The 17,787-nt window shown below is 34.9% G+C and overlaps 1 protein-coding gene across 7 annotated transcripts in view; it reads right to left on the bottom strand.

Annotated features, from left to right (window-relative positions):
- The window catches only part of NF1 (neurofibromin 1), a 283,489-nt gene that overhangs the window by 159,384 nt on the left and 106,318 nt on the right, over positions 1 to 17,787 (bottom strand). For 4 of the 7 annotated variants that reach the window (XM_511395.8, XM_001174734.7, XM_054670075.2 and 1 more), the window contains 3 exons: positions 13,056 to 13,187; positions 4,847 to 4,981; positions 328 to 441 (listed from right to left, as the gene is read on the bottom strand). In XM_511395.8, coding sequence (XP_511395.2) covers positions 328 to 441; positions 4,847 to 4,981; positions 13,056 to 13,187 — 381 coding nt within the window. Of the gene's footprint in view, positions 1 to 327; positions 442 to 4,846; positions 4,982 to 13,055; positions 13,188 to 16,292; positions 16,323 to 17,787 lie in introns of all 7 variants that reach the window. The other 3 variants (XM_009432439.5, XM_063798733.1, XM_054670071.2) reach the window with 1 other exon arrangement.

Consider the following 17,787-nt stretch of genomic DNA (forward strand, 5'->3'; position numbering starts at 1 on the left):
GGGTATGTGAATTATGTCTCAATTTAAAAATTAGTATTTTTAATATTTAATAATATTTTTAAAAATTTTATAGTCAACTGCAATTAGAAAATCTCGAACTATTTTATTAAGCATCAGAATTTGTACAATGTTATTGCTATGTGATACAAAGCAAGTAAACCCCTTCCTTCTCCATGGAGTTTTATAAAACAATGTATAGACATAAACATACCATTTCCAGAAATGACATCTACCTGTTACTCACAGAAACCACACACCAAAGGAACATCATGAATGTACATAGTTACAATCTTTCCTTCAAGAACCTGGAATTCATTTTCCCCTTACCTCCATTGCTTCCTGAGCAATCTCTGGCATGTGTGACTGAGGGACCAGTTGGACGAGCCCTGTAATTAATTCTGCTGTACTGCCTTGGGTTTCAGGCCCCTGTTTTCTTGGATTCTGCAAGGAAAAAAAGGAAACTTCAATTGAAAAAAATAAATCGAGAGAGATTAGAAGGAGGAAGAAATAGACAGTGACTGCTAAAGGGTACCAAGTTTCTTTTAGGGGTGATAACAATGTTCTAGAACTAGGCTGGACGCGGTGGTTCACGCCTGTAAGCCCAGGACTTTGGGAGGTAGTGGCGGGTGGATCACCTGAAGTCAGGAGTTTGAGACCAGCCTGACCAATATGGTGAAATTCTATCTCTACTAAAAATATAAAAATTAGCCAGGCGTGGTGGCATGCGCCTGTGGTCCCAGCCACTTGGGAGGCTGAGGCAGGAGAATCGCTTGAAGCTGGGAGGCGGTGGTTGCAGTGAGCCGAGATTGCACCGCTGCACTCCAGCCTGGGTGGCAGAGCGAGACTCCATCTGGAAAAAAGAAAAAAAGAAAAAAAAAAAAAAGAAAGAAAAAAAAGTTCTAGAATTACATAGTGGTAATGGTTGCAGAACCTTGTAAATATACTGAAAACAACTGCATTGTAAACTTTAAGATGGTGAATTTTATGGTATGTGGGTATAGTATTTTTATCTCAATAAAATAAAAATTTTATTAAATCAAAACTTCTTTTGTTAGGGATTCTTTTAATCCACATCTATACTTGTTCATTAATGTGAATAATGTCCAGGGAAAATCCTAATGAAAACAAAAACCACTAATTCCCATTAAAAATTACATCAACAATATGAGGAATAATTTTTTTTCCAACAATAGTAAACTGGCTAAAGAACGTATCTCTGGTTTGGAACTTACTGGTTTTGAGCTTATACATGATTGTGATCAAAGGTAAAGGACATACATGTTGGATAAGGATTGCATGATTATCCTGTACAGCCCTCTTGACCCATACAAAGGTCCTGCCCAAATCCACACAGCTGGTAACAAAGCAAAGGCTAGAATTTGCATCGGCAGATACCCATACTTTGGTCCTTTTCATCGTGGAAAAATATAGTGTACTAAGCAAAGAAAATTAACGTTATGTAAAAATGTGAATGCCTACCTTTTTTTTTTTTTGAAACGGAGTGCAATGGCGTGATCTCGGCTCACTGCAACCTCTGCCTCCTGGGTTCAACCGATTCTCCTGCCTCAGCCTCCCGAGTAGCTGGGATTACAGGCATGCGCCACCACGTCTAGCTAATTTTTGCTTTATTATTAGAGATGGGGTTTCACCATGTTGGCCAGGCTGGTCTCGAACTCCTGACCTCAGGTGATCCACCTGCCTCGGCTTCCCAACATGCTGGGATTACAGATGTGAGCGACCACGCCCTGCCGAATGCCTACCTATTTAGAGACTAAAATGTTTCTCTTAACTTGGAAGCATATATTTGCACTTCAAGGATATATGGTTTGGCCAGGCATGGTGGCTCATGCCTGTAATCCCAGCACTTTGGGAGGCCAAGGCAGGCGGATTGCTTGAGGTCAGGAGTTCGAGACTAGCCTGGCCAACATGAAGAAACCCCATCTCTCCTAAAAGTACAAGCCAGTTTGGTGGCGGGTGCTGTAATCTCAGCTACCTGGGAGGCTGAGGCAGGAGAATCACTTCAACCCAGGAGGCGGAGGTTGCAGAGAGCTGAGATCACACCACTGCACTCTAGCCTGGGCAATATAGTGAGACTCTGTCTCAAAAAAAAAAAAAAGAAGAATATATGAAGCCAATGCAACTTGTGTCCCATATTTTATTTTGCTAACTATAGATTTTTCCCCATTATAATGACTAAGGTAAGCCCTCACTGCAATATATCTGTAATTCAAAACCGTTAGCTTATTTTCTGACATTCATATAAATTCATCCAAAACCAAATCACTTTTATTGAATGCCAAAGACACAACAATGAAAAAGAGAAGATGTGTTTCCCATCCTCCATGAGCATGTAGTCTCATGGGGGAAGATATCATCAATAAAATAATCAGATCAACAAGTATAAAAATGCAAATCACATAAGAGCTATTATTAAGGTACATGCTGCTATCACAGCCTATAACATGGAAAAGTGTCCGACTCAGGGAGGCTTCCTTAGTGCAGTGACAATAGCTTAGAATGAGTAGGAATTACTATGTGAAGAGTAAGCAGATTCTAGGCAGAGGGAAAAGCAACTGCAAGGGAGGTATGAAGGCATGTGGTTAGAAAGACTGAAAGGAAGACCATCATGAATAGAGTAAAGGAAGACAAAAAATGTAATGCTACATGTGGAAGAAATGGTAGATGGGAGAAAGATTTTGCACGACCCTATAGATCTATTTGGAGTTTGGTCTTCATAAGCAAGAGCAATTTCAACTAAAAGGTTTCAAGCTGAGAGGCGGCATAATAAGATTTGCTTTTTAAAGAGACTGCCATAACTTCAGTGTGAAGAAATGATCAGGGGGATCTAAGAAACGATGCAAGCTGAGTAATTAGGAGGCTTGAGAAATTCAGAGTACTAAAATGGAAGACAAAATCATATTACTTTAAAAATACCATGATTGAGACCATTTAATAATTATTCCTACATTCCTCCTAAATTACTAAGACTCAGATTTTTTATGTAAAAGACAAAATGGTCAAATATTTACAACGAATCTTCTATTTTAATGTACTTATGGTTACTTTGAGAAAACTTATTAACCACTAGATGGCAGCAAAGCAAATAATTTCCATTTTAAATGATCCTTGGAAAATGGCAAGTTTTGCTTAAATTCTTCTTGAAGCAACATTTAGTAGAAAAGGCATTGGTGAGTTTGGTGCCTGCTTTGAATGTGAATTATCACCATGTAAACAGAGTACTGCTAGTATTATGTGACCTTCATGATGAAATAATGCCACAAATAGCTTGTAACACATAACAAAGGAATGAAGAGAAAGGGAACTTCATTTTTTTATAGAGTTTGACTGACAGGTTTTATGGAATTTTTTCATGCCAAAGATCTGTTTATTCTAATTAGACTTTCAAACTTGAATGGGTTTTTCAGGGTTAAAGTATCACAGGCCTTCTTTTGGGGTCACTGATCCTTTGGGAATGTTCCTTCTTCTCTCCTCTCCACTCTCCAAGAAAAATTACTCATAAATACACATTTTTAAAAAATTCACGAAATTTCATAGAACTCTTGGAATCATAGGCATGTAGTTACAAACTCCCTGTATTACAGTAATTTTAAAAATATGCCACCAAAATCAAAAGCACCTTAACACTTTTTAAAAAGCCAGTTACTGAGCAAAACGATAAGAAACCTTGCTTGATGCTGCTCTCCAGGGACTGAAGAAGCTCAACAAAGGTTAAACATGTCATCCTATGAAAGACACAATATAGAACTATTACATTTGGTGCATTAATTAGTGTTAAATTGTATCTTATTAATAGCAATAATAGCTAACATTTATTTAGTGCTTATTATGCACCAGGCATTGTTCCTAAAGCATTGTATGTACTATTTCAATTTTCCTAACAGTATCTCTGAGATAGGAACTATTATGATCCCAATATATCAGATGAGAAAACTAAGGCATAGAAAGATTAAATAGTCATCCAAATCACATAGCTAGTAGGTAGTCTCCAGCGTCCATGCTGTTAATCACTTCATTATGACTCATTTTTATTATTTGCGTTGTTCCTAATTACTCTGTGTACCAGAGTGATGTTCTCAGAAATTTAATATCATCTGAGGCAGTAAGAGTAGTTATGACAATAACTGACTACTAGCCAGGCACGGGGGCTCATGCCTGTAATCACAGCACTTGGGGAGGCCGAGGCTGGAGGATGGCTTGAGGTCAGGAGTTCGAAGGCAGTGAGCCATCACTGCTCCACTGCTCTCTAGCTTGGGAAGCAGAGCAAGACCCTGTCTCAAAATAATAATAATAATGATAATCACAATAACTCAAGTACTAACCACACCCATTTTCACCTCATTCTTTTTCCAATACAGTATTTGTAGGCAGAGCCAATGATAACAGAAAGCTGATAACACAAAGAAAGGGGGATAGAAAAGCTAAACTGGCAAAAGCAATCTGGAGATTTTTTAAACCAACAGTATAGATGTAGACACTGTGATCGATGGTCACTTCTATCCCCCATACCAGGATTATACCTGAATAATATATAACTTAGTAATAGGATGAGAACAGAGATCTCATCAAAGTATGTTAGTTTAATGATAGGGAAATTAAGAAGAAAGAGAAATGTTAGGAAATGATAAGGGCAATTAAGAATCTGATCTAATTATATTAGTATTCATTGTACATTAGTTTTCTTAGAGACGTCTTAGTTTTCAGGTATGATCAGAAAGGATCAGTAAGTGCTCTTGAGCTAAAAATTATCCTCAAGGTCTTGGCGTTTCAGCTAAACCCAATTAACTTAGTGTGATAATTTTGAGACATTTCATAAAAAAATACTTACACAAAGCAAGAGCTTTGGATCTGCATGAATTAGTTTCACCATGGACAAGAGAAGATACTTATAGCTTCTTGTCTCCAGGTCTGTAGGTTTTTCTTTAAATTTAAGGCTTGTTACTTTTTCTTTAAATGTAAGACTCTAAAAACAAAACAAAAACATGGTATCAGACATAAGACTCAGGATAATAGCTATCCAACCTTTTAAAAGAAATTTATTATTAAAAACCTTTGAAAAAAGCTATTTTTTATACTACCAAATGTGTGGTATAAGTAGAAACACTCAATAGTAAGCATAAGGTCAGTATTATTAAGCTTAACAAAACAATGAAAATCGTTTTTGCACCATTTATATTATTTTTTAATCAATCTAATAAAACAATGAAAATCTATTACAATACTAAAAGCTTAGTATCAGGTTGTAAAACATCTATGTAAAAAACTATTTTCTAAAATGTAAAAACATAAGGGAAAAAATATTTGGCCTATAGTTCTCACAAATATACACACTGGGTAATTTATTTAACAAACATTCCCCAGACATACATACAAGTATTTCATAGACTCTACAACATTATCAATTGTAAGATGCATCATTATTTGATGTCCCAAAAGGAATGAAAAACTGCTGTCAATTTTAAGACACCATTTAAAATAAGATACATTCCCAATTTTAGAGAAGAGTAAAAATAAGTGCTTCTTAGAATTAATGAAACATGTAGGCAATCTTTGTATTTACTAGTTTAATTGTAAAATTTGCTTTTTCCTTCGACGGCACTCCACCTCTTTTAAGTTACAGAATGCATGCATTTTGCCTGAAGAACATTTGTAAAACACAAAGAACTCAGAAAGGTAAACTTACAGAAAATATGTTTCAATTATAGAGACATATGATGAATTAAAATAATTATAAATGTTTTTCAACCAAAAATCCAACAATTATATTCCAGAGCTAATATCACCTATTATTATAAAACATCTCCTTCCTTTTTTCCTTGAAAAGAACACAAAACTATCTGATTCTGAATGAATGTCTTTATGTAAACATATATATAATACAGAAATAACAAGACTGTGTACCAACTGTGGACCCATAATACAAATGTCCAGGTAAACAGGCTGTCTTTCAAAGTTAAGAAGCAGACATGCATATCTACAACACAAATGAACTATCCTCAATGTTTAAGTGAAATATGCATTTGTTATTATACCCAAGAACACCGAAGGGTTTTAGTCCTTGGGGGGAAGAATAGCTATTTAATGCACACATTTATACTCAAGAATGTCACTACAGAAGAGAAATAGCAAAGCTTCCAAATAGTTTGCTTTTATAACTGCCCCCTGACCCCAAAGCAAATGTTTTACTAAATGATTTAATAAATTCTGGTTTTACTGTTCACTCTCTTTCAACTGTATTTTTTTCCTCACTCTAAGTTGAGGTGTTTCACCTTAGATCAAGCTGAAACTTTGATTAAACGAATTTATTTACTTTGATGTAACTAAGTGTAACTATCAAATGGCTCTTCCCTGATGCAGCCATTGCACAGGAACACAAGATCAGAGAACAATGAGCAGGTATCAGAATTTTTCCTTAAGAATCATTTCCAAAAAATGTAAATAGAGTCATATGCCACAAAACAACATTTCAGTCAATGATAGACAATATGTAACATAGCTGAAAAATTCCTATCACTTAGTATCATAGCCATCATGATGTCCAAGCACAATGCGTTATTGTTTGTAGTGATGCTGGTGTAAACAAATCTTCACTTCTAGTCATATAAAAAAAAAAGTATAGCACATACAATTATGTATAGTATACAATACTTGATGAGAATAAATAACTGTTACTGGTTTATGTATTTATTATAATATATTTTTTTTGAGACCAAGTCTCACTTTGTTGCCCAGGCTGGAGTGCAGTGGCGCGATCTCGGCTAACCGCAACCTCTGCCTCCCGGGTTCAGGCAATTCTCCTGCCTCAGCCTCCCAAGTAGCTGGGACTACAGGCATGCACCACCACGCCCAGCTAATTTTTTTCTATTTTTAGTAGAGAAGAGGTTTTGCCATGTTGGCCAGGCTGGTCTCGACTCCTGACCTCAGGTGATCCACTTGCCTTGGCCTCCCAAAGTGCTGGGACTACAGGCGTGAGCCACTAGGCCCAGCCTACTATAGTATACTTTGTATTGTTATACTCCTACTTAAAGATAAAAAGTTAACTATGAAACACAGCCTCAGAAGGTCCTTCAGGAGGTATTCCAGAAGAAGGCATTGTTACCACAAGAGATGACAGCTCCACACGTTATTTCCCCTAAAAACCTTCCAATGGGAGCAGATGTGGAGGTGGAAGACAGTAACACTGATTGATGATCTTGACCCCATGTAGGCCTAGGCTAACGTGTATGTTTGTGTCCCAGATCTTAAAACAGTTTTCAAAATAAAAATTAAAATAGAACATTTTCAAATAGAAAAAACTTACAGGATATAAAGAAAAATATTTTATACAGCTAGCTATACAAAGTGTTTTAAGCTAAGTGTTATTACAAGTCAAAAAATTAAAAAATTTAAAAGTTTATATTTTAAAAGCTACTGTAAAGTTATATAAAAATATTTTTCATAAATTTGATATAGCTTAAGTGTAGTGTTTATAAAGTCTACAGTATAGATCCTGAGTATGAGAAAAATGCAAAAGTATTAAAAGTAAAATAAATTTAAAAAAATTTTAAGTCTACAGTAGTGTAATGTTCTAGGCTTCACATTCACTCAACACTCACTCAATGACTCACCCACAGCAACTTCCAGTCCTGCAAACTCCATTTGTGTTAAGTGTCCTATACATTTTTTTCTTTTATACTGTATTGTTACTGCACCTTTTCTGTTTGAATAAACAAATACTTACCATTGTGCTACAACTGCCTAAGGTATTCAGTACAGTAACATGCTGTTTAGTCTAGGTTTGCAGCCTAGGAGCAGTAGGCTAGACCATATATCCTAGGTATGTAGCAGGCTATATAACCATCTAGGTTCATGTAAGCAGACTCTATGATGTTTGCACAATGACTGAATCACTAAGGATGCACTCATTTCTCAAGACATGTCCCTGTCATTAAGTGATGTATGACTATATTAGTTTAATTATGTCACCTCTTAATCCCAAATATCAACATGTAAATTCTGTTCCAACATGGTTGCCTAATATGAAATGTATGACTTCAGAAATTCCAATAAATTTAATTCATCTCAAATACCTTTTAATTTTAGTGGGTTACAGAAAGTGAGGGAAAACATGCTAAAGAAGCAATGTGTTTCTTAATTAGAAATGTAAGAAAAAATTCATTCATTCATTAGTTGATCTTCTATATTGCAGGTATTAGTAGGAATACAAGCTGGTACATGTGATCTGGCCAAAGATGAGAGGCAATCATGTCTGGGAAGAAATTCATGAACCAGAGTCTTCAGATATCTATTAAAGGCCCAAACCACTTGTTAATTTAGACCATGTGACTGAATAACAGGCATGTAAGAAAGATCTGGTGAGCCAGCATGCCACTTAAGATAAAAAATGTTGAGAAATAACAAATATTTGTGAAAATTCATACATCTGTTATTGGTAGTTTTGAATTTTATGAAAGCAGGAGATGTTAGTTTGCAAATAGTAAAATCAGTGCTAAGACAAACATTTCAAATATTAAAAAAATACTACAAAAGTACAAAGGAGAAGTTATGGCTCAACATTCATATAAAAAGGGCCAAAGAGTTTAAATAACTAAAAAGTCAACATAAAATAATAATACTACCTTAGATTGTATTAATAGAAACAGGGTATACAAACACAGCAGTTTAATAGCTTTTATCAATTATTACATCATAGTATTATATCTGTATCACTAACATCAGATCTTAATATGGCATTTTAATTTTAAAAATTTTTGTCAGGTTGGTCTTTCCAGAAGAGAAGCAAATCAGAAACAGGAGGGTTTTTTGTTTTTTGTTTTTGTTTCTTTGAGACAGAGTCTCGCTCTGTTGCCCAGGCTGCAGTGCAGTGACACAATCTTGGCTCACTGCAACCTCCGCCTCCCAAGTTCAAGCAATTCTCCTGCCTCAGCCTCCTGAGTAGCTATAACTACAAGTGCCTGCCACCACGCCTAGCTAATTTTTTTGCATTTTTAGTAGAGACAAGGTTTCACCATGTTGGCCCAGTTGGTCTCAAACTCCTGGTCTCAAGTGACCTGCCCGCCCCGGCCTCCCTAAGTGCTGGTATTATAGGCATGAGCCACTGTGCCCTGCCTGTACGAGGATTTTGAAACCACATCAAGTAAGAAATTCATTCCTTCATTCATTCTGCAAACATGTACTAAATGCCCAATATGTATCAGATGTTGTTCAAACGTTAGGGATTCAGTGTTGATTAAGCCAGACAAAGCTACTGCTTTCATCAAGCTAACTTGCTAGTGAAGAAGGACAATGAAAGAACCTGATAAAGACACTGAACTGAATGTCAAGAAACCTCAGAACTAACTCTGGTTGACTGTTCATTAACCATGCATTTGTTATTAATATAACTTTATTTAAGCTTCAGTTTCTTTAGCTATAAAAACAGACCCAACAAACACACATACACTTTTAAAGAGAGCTAAAAGAGGCCAGGCACAGTGGCTCATGCCTATAATCCCTGCATTTTGGGAGACTGAGGCAGGTGGATCACTTGAGGTCACAGTTCAAGCGTAGCCTGCCCAAAATGGTGCTAAATGGTCTACTAAAAACACAAAATTAGCTGGCATGATGGTGGGCACCTGTAACCCCAGCTAGTCGGGAGGCTAAAGCAGGAGATCACTTGAACCTGGGAGGTAGAGGTTGGAGTGAGCCAAGATTGCATCACTGCACTCACTCCAGCCTGGGTGACAGAGTGGGACTCGGAGTGGGACTCTGTCTCAAGAAGAAAAAAAAAGAGAGAGAGCTAAAAGAATAAAATCCCTTCCAATGCCAAAACGATATAAAAATAAAACGAATTCTAGGAGTACAGAATAACCTTATTCAAATATCTGCAGGGCCACCTTGTGGAAGAATCAGAAGTATTCTATAGAGCTCCAACAGAAAGAGGATCAGTGATGGCTGTAAGTGACAGAGACATGATTCTATCTTGGTCGAAGAGAAAATTTTCAAATAATTAGCTCCTTCCAACAAGTAACTTGTCTCTCCAAAATACAAAGTGTTAGTAAAGCCTTGAAGCAGATATTATTTTACTTTTACTGTTTTGCAACAGAACTCCTAGATTGCTACTTCTGAAGCAAGCTAATGGCTCAGGTTTATCAGTCCCAAATCATTAGAGGCAATACAAATGAGGGACAACCCACTGAACATACTCTGTAATACAGTAGTTCTCAACTGGGGGTGATTTTGTCCCCCAGGGGGCATCTGGGAATGTTTGGAGACATGTTTGGTTTTCATGACTGGGAGGGCTGGGGGGTAAAGGGAATATTGGCATCTAGTGGGTAGAGGCCAGAGATGCTGCTGAATATCCCACAATGCGCAGTACAGCCCCCTATAACAGAGTTATCCAGTCCAAAATGTTAATAGTGCCAACAGTAGGAAACTCTGATGTTAGGTATTATCTGTAAACCATTTATTATATATATTTGCCTGTGTTGCCAGACTCCATGCCACCTGTAGTGAGTTTTTTTGTTTGTTTTTTTTTTGAGACCGATTCTCGCTCTTGTTGTCCACGCTGGGGTGCAATGGCGCCATCTCAGTTCACTGCAACCTCTGCCTCCCAGGTTCAAGCAATTCTTCTGCCTCAGCCTCCTGAGTAGCTGGAATTACAGGGATGCACCACCACGCCTGGCTAATTTTTGTATTTTTAGTAGATATAGGGTATCACTATGTTGGCCAGGCTGGTCTCGACCTCCTGACCTCAGGTGATCCGCCCACCTTGGCCTCCCAAAGTGCTGGGATTACAGACGGTAGCCACCGTGTCCAGTGTTGAGTTCTTCATCAGGCATTTTCAAGCAAAAGCTATAAACCTTTTGCTTGGAATCTCGGTGAGGGGAAGTGCTGTGTATGTTTAGTTCACCATGCTTCCCTGGCATTAGCACCTTTGCCTGGCAAAGAGTAGAAGGTCAATACTTCCATACTGGTTATCTGACTGTTAACTCACCAAGTTTATGAGGGGTGAGATTTTACCCTAACAGCCATTCAAAACCTAAAATTTTCTTATTCTAAAAATTGTTTCATATTACATTTGCTATTTATTTTCTCTCCTGGTAATATCAGCCCAAAAGCTGTCCTTTAGTCATTATGTACAAATATACATACATATAACATTTCAAAAACATAAACAGCTTAGGAATGATTTTGAAAATTAAATGTATATTGATATTTTCAGAAAATAATTAGAAATAAAAACTAAATTCTTATTACAGGTGTCCTTGGGCCAAAAGGGGAAATCCTCTCTAGTTATGGCCTTTCGGCAAAATAATATGTAGCTCTGAGAATCAGCTTATAACTAGGGCTAAGAAGTAAAATAACTTCTAAGTGTAGAGAACATATTCAGACTACCAATCAAATTTTACCTCTGTTCAAAATAATCATTTAGTTTCATTTGTAGTCCTTATTCACAGAAAATTATGGGCAGCTGGTAAAGTGGATATTGAAGTTAAATAGGAAGTGAATATTAACCCCCCAACAAGTCCTATTATTGGAGGTCATTAACTTTCTACCAGAAAAGGTAGTAAACTTAAAACAAAAAAGTCAAATAAACTTCTGATTTCCCAGATCTCTGGAATAAACAGGTCAATAAATAACTTTTAAACAACTTATTTCAAGTAGTTTTAAAAGATTTTTTAAAAATATCTTACTAAATAACATTTAAACAGCTATTATTTATGCTTACCTCCAATTAACTTATACCTGTACTGAAAATTTCTTCAACTTAAAAAAAAGTGAAGTACTTGGCATTACAAAAAGTCAACTAAAAGGTAACCTTGCATTTTAAAGTTTACTTAAGGAAACATCATTGCCATGATCTTTTGGCTATATTTTTTAGGCTCAATAATCCCAAAATATATGACATAAAAAACTTCTCTATTTGAACATCTAAGATAAACAATCCTCAGAAATAATTACTGACAACTGGATAAGAGTGAACCACAACTGTATAAAACCAAAATATTTCACTGACTAAGGGGACTTGGAAAAAGAGAAGCATGCCAGGGAGAAAGCTGTTTAAATTATCTCCTAACTGTGAAATGACTAACTTACTAGATAAAACCAACAGGTGAAGACATGCTATATTTTCAGTTGAAATGACAAGATGTGACTATAATGGTAACTATACACAGAAAAGTCAAAGAAACCAAGGACTTTTCTGATGTAGTTACAATGGGTCATACTTACAGCCACAGAAGCCCACTGCCATGCAAAACAGTGACTGGTTGGCATCTGATCATGTGAGCGACAGCAGCCAATAATAGAAAATAAGAAGCAGAAGACAAAGCACCACCAATCAATGTCAAGAGTTGCTCTTGTATAATACTCTTGCTATACATAAACACCAAAAAAATGACTTCCACAATCTTATAATTACCTTTTTAAATTGATTCCATAGGAATTTTTAAATTCCATATTAAGAGTAATAATCTGTGAGAATACCCAATTTTAAGTCTGCTTTTTATTAAGTTTAGAGTCAAATGTCAGTATCAAAGTTCCTATCAGTTGTAAAACCTCAAGGCGTATTTGTTGAAATACAAAATATTTTTATTTTAAATACAAAAACTCTAAATTTTATTCATTTCCTATGTTTAATAGTCACCATTCAATTAGCTAAAATGTGCATTAGCAGCAACATTCACTCTAACCCAGGAGTCAGCTTCCCTTACTCATCCCCAAAACGTGAGAGGCTAATCAAAATATTTTTGTTCAAAAGTTTTAAGGAGAAAAAAAACTTTAAAAACAGGAAAAAAAAGGTGACATTCATTAAGACTTTCAGTGTTTTGTGAGAAAATTTATCTAAGAAAAGTTAAGTTCAACTCATGGAAACAGTGGAAAACAAACATAATCTAGTATTCAACAATATTCTATATACAACATACCACAACATTTAGAGGAAATGAAGGACCCATTCAATTCTCTAAAATAACCAAAGCAGCAGGAATGGGATAAAGACACTAAAAAAATGCAATAGAAAGGAGGTCAGATTCAAAATTCGTGATTTATCTTACCGGTGCCATTCGTATTGCTGGGTGTGCTCCACAACCTTGCACTGCTTTATGAAGTGTTTCACCAAACATATTTCGAAGTTCAACCGAGTGACAATACACAGCATCAATCTTAGGCCACCAATCCAATGCGGACTAGAGAAAAACAAAGACCAATAGGAAGAAAAAGTACAAAACTACATGAGTTGTATGCTCTGTTTATCACTGTAGTTTTAAGTTTTATCCTTTTGTCGGGAACTTTCTAAGACCATGCAAACACACACCATGATTTCCAAAGTCTTCAAACAATGTCTTTAATTCAAACACTAACTCATACATATTATATTATAAAACATAATAGTGAGCATGAGACAAATTGCCCACTTTATGAGCATGTGCATGTGAGACATCTTTTCTCGATGATTAGCCAGTGAATTTGAAAAATAAAGTCTTCAGAGAGCTAATCTGTAGCCAATCTTCTTTTTTTTAAGTTTAATGTTTTACAATTTCTGGAACACGTGCATACATGGCATATATTTTCCCAGGTAAGAATGCTATTATCAAAGCTTTAAAAGTGATTAGTGGTTCAACACAGTATTAAAAGTGTATGTGGAAAACCATTACTTATATGTTTACAGACAACAATGATAATTACAACATGAAATTAGTAAATGAAATAAAACTATTAAGTAAACCTATAATCTTAAATTGATATGCAATGATGACATGATACATGGGAGACTAACAATTACCATAAACAAAGACAAACTGATCCTAGTGAAATATTTTTTAAACAATTATTTTATGAATTTTCTATTTCAATTTAACCTGTTTAACTCTGATGTCTAGTTTTTAGTGCCTATTTTATTTGGAAGTGTATCTTTAACTTTAAAATGAATTACTTGATATATTATTAAAAAATGACAATTGTGAAAATCACTATATCTTTAAAGTCTATCATTTAATAAAAAACTGACTGGATGAATTTTCACTACATATGTAGACTATGCATTAAATGACCTAAAATGTAGGCTTCTAATTTATAATACTCCAGATGTTTATTTAAAAAATCTGGAAGAATAATACATTCAAATTGTAGATAAGAGGGACTGAATAGCCTCACATCTCTCACATTTCAGTCCCAGATTTTTTCTTATTCAAAACTAAGCTAATTGAAGTCTCGACATTTTAATTTCTTCACGTGGAATTCTCAGAATATTTTGAATAGCATCAAGTTACATTACCTTAACCCAAACTGTGGATTACAAATCCTGTTCACCGGATAGTAAAATATAAAACCAACTTATGATACACATTTTGAATACTGAACTCCATTCAGGGAGGAATCCCGAAACTGGGAGGGAAGAAATGTTTTTTGGGACAGTATGGTTGTTTACATTTTTCCCTCAACTCCTACTTTATTTAATCTAGTTGCTACAAATGATCAATTTTTAGTCTGATAGTATAATGGATTCCTCCAACTCTCAGCAATTTTGACTTGCCCAAAGCAACTAATGCAACTTGATTTCCTTATACTTACTAAATTATACAGCTTGTGTTAATCAGCCTAAAGTAACAAAAAGCTGAATAATAACGAAGTACACTGAGTGAAGGGTCTTCCTTACCCAACACATCTCATAAGATCTTGTCAGAAACTGATAAACTAAGAAAGGCATCCCATATAACGTCCTATTCAAATTACTGTGTCTTTTTTTAATAGCTTTTGAAACTGTATTGTGGTACCAGGTGCACCATATAAAATAACTTTAGGCTTAAGATTTAGTAATTTTCATAGTTTTCATTTTTCATAATATATTCATTTTAAAGTAAAATACATATTTTCAAATAAAATAAGTATGAAAAACTAGACATCATGTGGTTGGCAAAAAAGTTTAGTTTTTGAGCAGTTACTAAATGTGCCCTTCCTGAACACTAGTCAATTAAAGTAGACTTACTCTTTTTTTCCTTGAAAATACCATGTTTATAGCCAAATGGCAACACTTACATAATATGAACAAATTATGTGGCAATTCCTTAAGAGATTTAAATAATTTTCAAATGCCTTGGAAACAATTCCTTTCAACTACAACCTCTCAGTAGAAAGCAATCATCTCATTTTCAGTATGTGAACTATCCATATGTAAATTACGATAAATTGTCGTAAGGAAAAAACAGAAATAAGTAATATACCAGCTATAGCATGTACCAGTGATGGCTAAGATAATTGGTTCATAAGTGTGTATATTACTTTTTAAATTTCCCAATTACATATCTAATTTAACCTAAAGGAAGTCTATGAAGATTATGCATATAACATAGATCTTACAACTATAATTCATCTCTTATGGCACATCATAATAAAAAAGATGACAGTACAACTACTATTTTAGCAACTGCTAGGAACCTGCATTATAATAAGAATCAAATAGTGGATATATTTTAGATTTTCTAAGAAGAAACACTAGAATATTTTAGATCTAAACTCAGTACTTATGAACTGAGTATGAGTATGTTTCACAAAAGTAGAACTCCAAACACCTTACTACTTCTACACAAACCCTCAATACACATCACTAAAACTTTTATCTTATTTGAGAATGTGATGCCTTAAAAAAAAATGTGTGGACTGGCTAAAGAACCATGGGAGAAGAGAACTTATGAGGTACATTGAACCAAGAATCATTAGGAAAAAAATTTACACTATGAATGAATTTAAGATCAGAAGTCCAAATATCTAAGAATAATTTCATGTGATTTTTCAAGACAAAAATATTGCCATAATAAATGTCTTCAATGAAACTCTAAAATAGTCAATCTCATAAATTTCTATATTCACTTTATAAATAGACCTTTTCAACCAAAGAGTACTTCAGATTCAATAGCGATTAGCCTCAAACCAAGGGGGAAAATATCCTAATGAGAAACAATTTCCCACGCTATCTATAATAATAAAGTATCACTACCCAAAGCATAATTTAAAAAGATACTTTAAACTAATATTTATGTTCCTTTTCAAGCTATTTCATTGAAAAGTTACTGATACTTAATATTTAAAAATTTGTCAATGTAGTTTTTTTCTTTATAAAAACAGATTTTCATATAACTTGATCTCTGATACAGACACACTCCACCCTCCACACATGCAGTGCTCATTAGAGTAGAAGAGGATGCACAGCCACTTTCACCAAGTACACTGAGGCATGCATGAAGCACCACTCCAGGCATGCTTGGAACCCAGAAAGGAGCAGCTCAGCCACTTACAGCAGTGCCAAGTCCATGCTTGAAAGTGCTCTATGTAGTCAGTTGTAGACAAAAATATTTCACAATTAAAGTAACTAGCCACAAAGTATCAAAAAAGTATATATTTGGGTTTATTATATACAAATTTTAAGCATTTATGCAAAGCTATCCACTCTTTGAATATTTTTAGTGTTCTGAGCCACAGCGGAAAAAAGCAATAATGACTTATTTCTGAGTTACACATAAACTTGAGGGGAGAAATCATCTTTTTTTTTTAATGGCCTTGAAAGTAAACCTTGAAGGTACAATGCCCTGGCTCATTATGCTGACAAAAGTACAGTGATTTTTTTTTAAGTTTTTAATACAAACATACCTTATTTACAATCTTCATTAAACTTTCCCTTTTGGAACAAAGCATATTCAATGTTACTTTTACCTACAATTTAACTCAGTGATACTCAACTAAGGGAGGAGGTATCATTCCCTCAGGCATGTTTATTTGTTCATAATGACTAGGGATGGGGAGATGCAGCACAACTGGCATTTAATGAAATGAGGCCAGAGATCTTAAAGGTCCTGCAATGCCCAAGGCATCCTGCACAACAAAGGACTGTCCTCCCAAAATGCTCACTAAACACCTGCTGAGAAAAATTAAATGTATCACCAAATAGCTTTATCAATAGTTAATTTTCCACTGCAGGAATGGATAGAATATGGGCAGTATTTATTTTAAATAAATACAACATCCAGGGCAAATGAGGTGAAGGGTTATTTTCAACTCACCAGAGGCACAGTCTTAAAATGGAATTTGATTATAAACAGGTCAAATATACTAAGTTATCAATGATTACAGCCTCCTTTAAGGAAGGAAAGCATCAACCAATTTACCCATAAATGTGAGTATCATTTGATAAAAGTGGAACAATGGAAAATAACACTTGAAAACTTTCAAAATAGGGTTGTTCATTATTACAAGAACAGAATTTTAAAAATCCACAGTCCAAATCTGATAGTTTTGCTGTCTATTTAATGTCTCCACATCAGACAGAGTTGAAGGTTTCGCAAGTACCTTTTAATGATTTCACTTACTTTGTCTGATATGCTTTTGTATCTTGTTAATACCTACTTTAAAGTATGTTAATATTTCATTTTGTTTAAGAAAAATGAAATTTTACACTATGAATGAATTTAGGATCAAAAGATTTAAAAGTACCATCAAATATAGTCCCATCATTTTGTCAATGTGCTATACTAGACTACAACATAAATACTATTACTTTTAACTTAAATGGTAAGGTGGCAAGTCAATGTATCAAATGCTGAAATAATATGTTTGAAAAGCTTCGGGATGAAAATTTTAAACTGTATTTTCAGTGACATTTTTCTCAAGGGCTTCTGATCTGAATAAAACGTTTTAGATTTAATCTTTCCAAAGCATCTTATTAACTCCATCTTCCTTAATATGGTCCCTTCGGTCAAGACTTAATATGAAAAATACAAATATTTATCAATTATC

The sequence above is a fragment of the Pan troglodytes genome, chromosome 19 (genome assembly GCF_028858775.2).
Source record: "Pan troglodytes isolate AG18354 chromosome 19, NHGRI_mPanTro3-v2.0_pri, whole genome shotgun sequence".
Lineage (NCBI taxonomy): Eukaryota > Metazoa > Chordata > Mammalia > Primates > Hominidae > Pan > Pan troglodytes.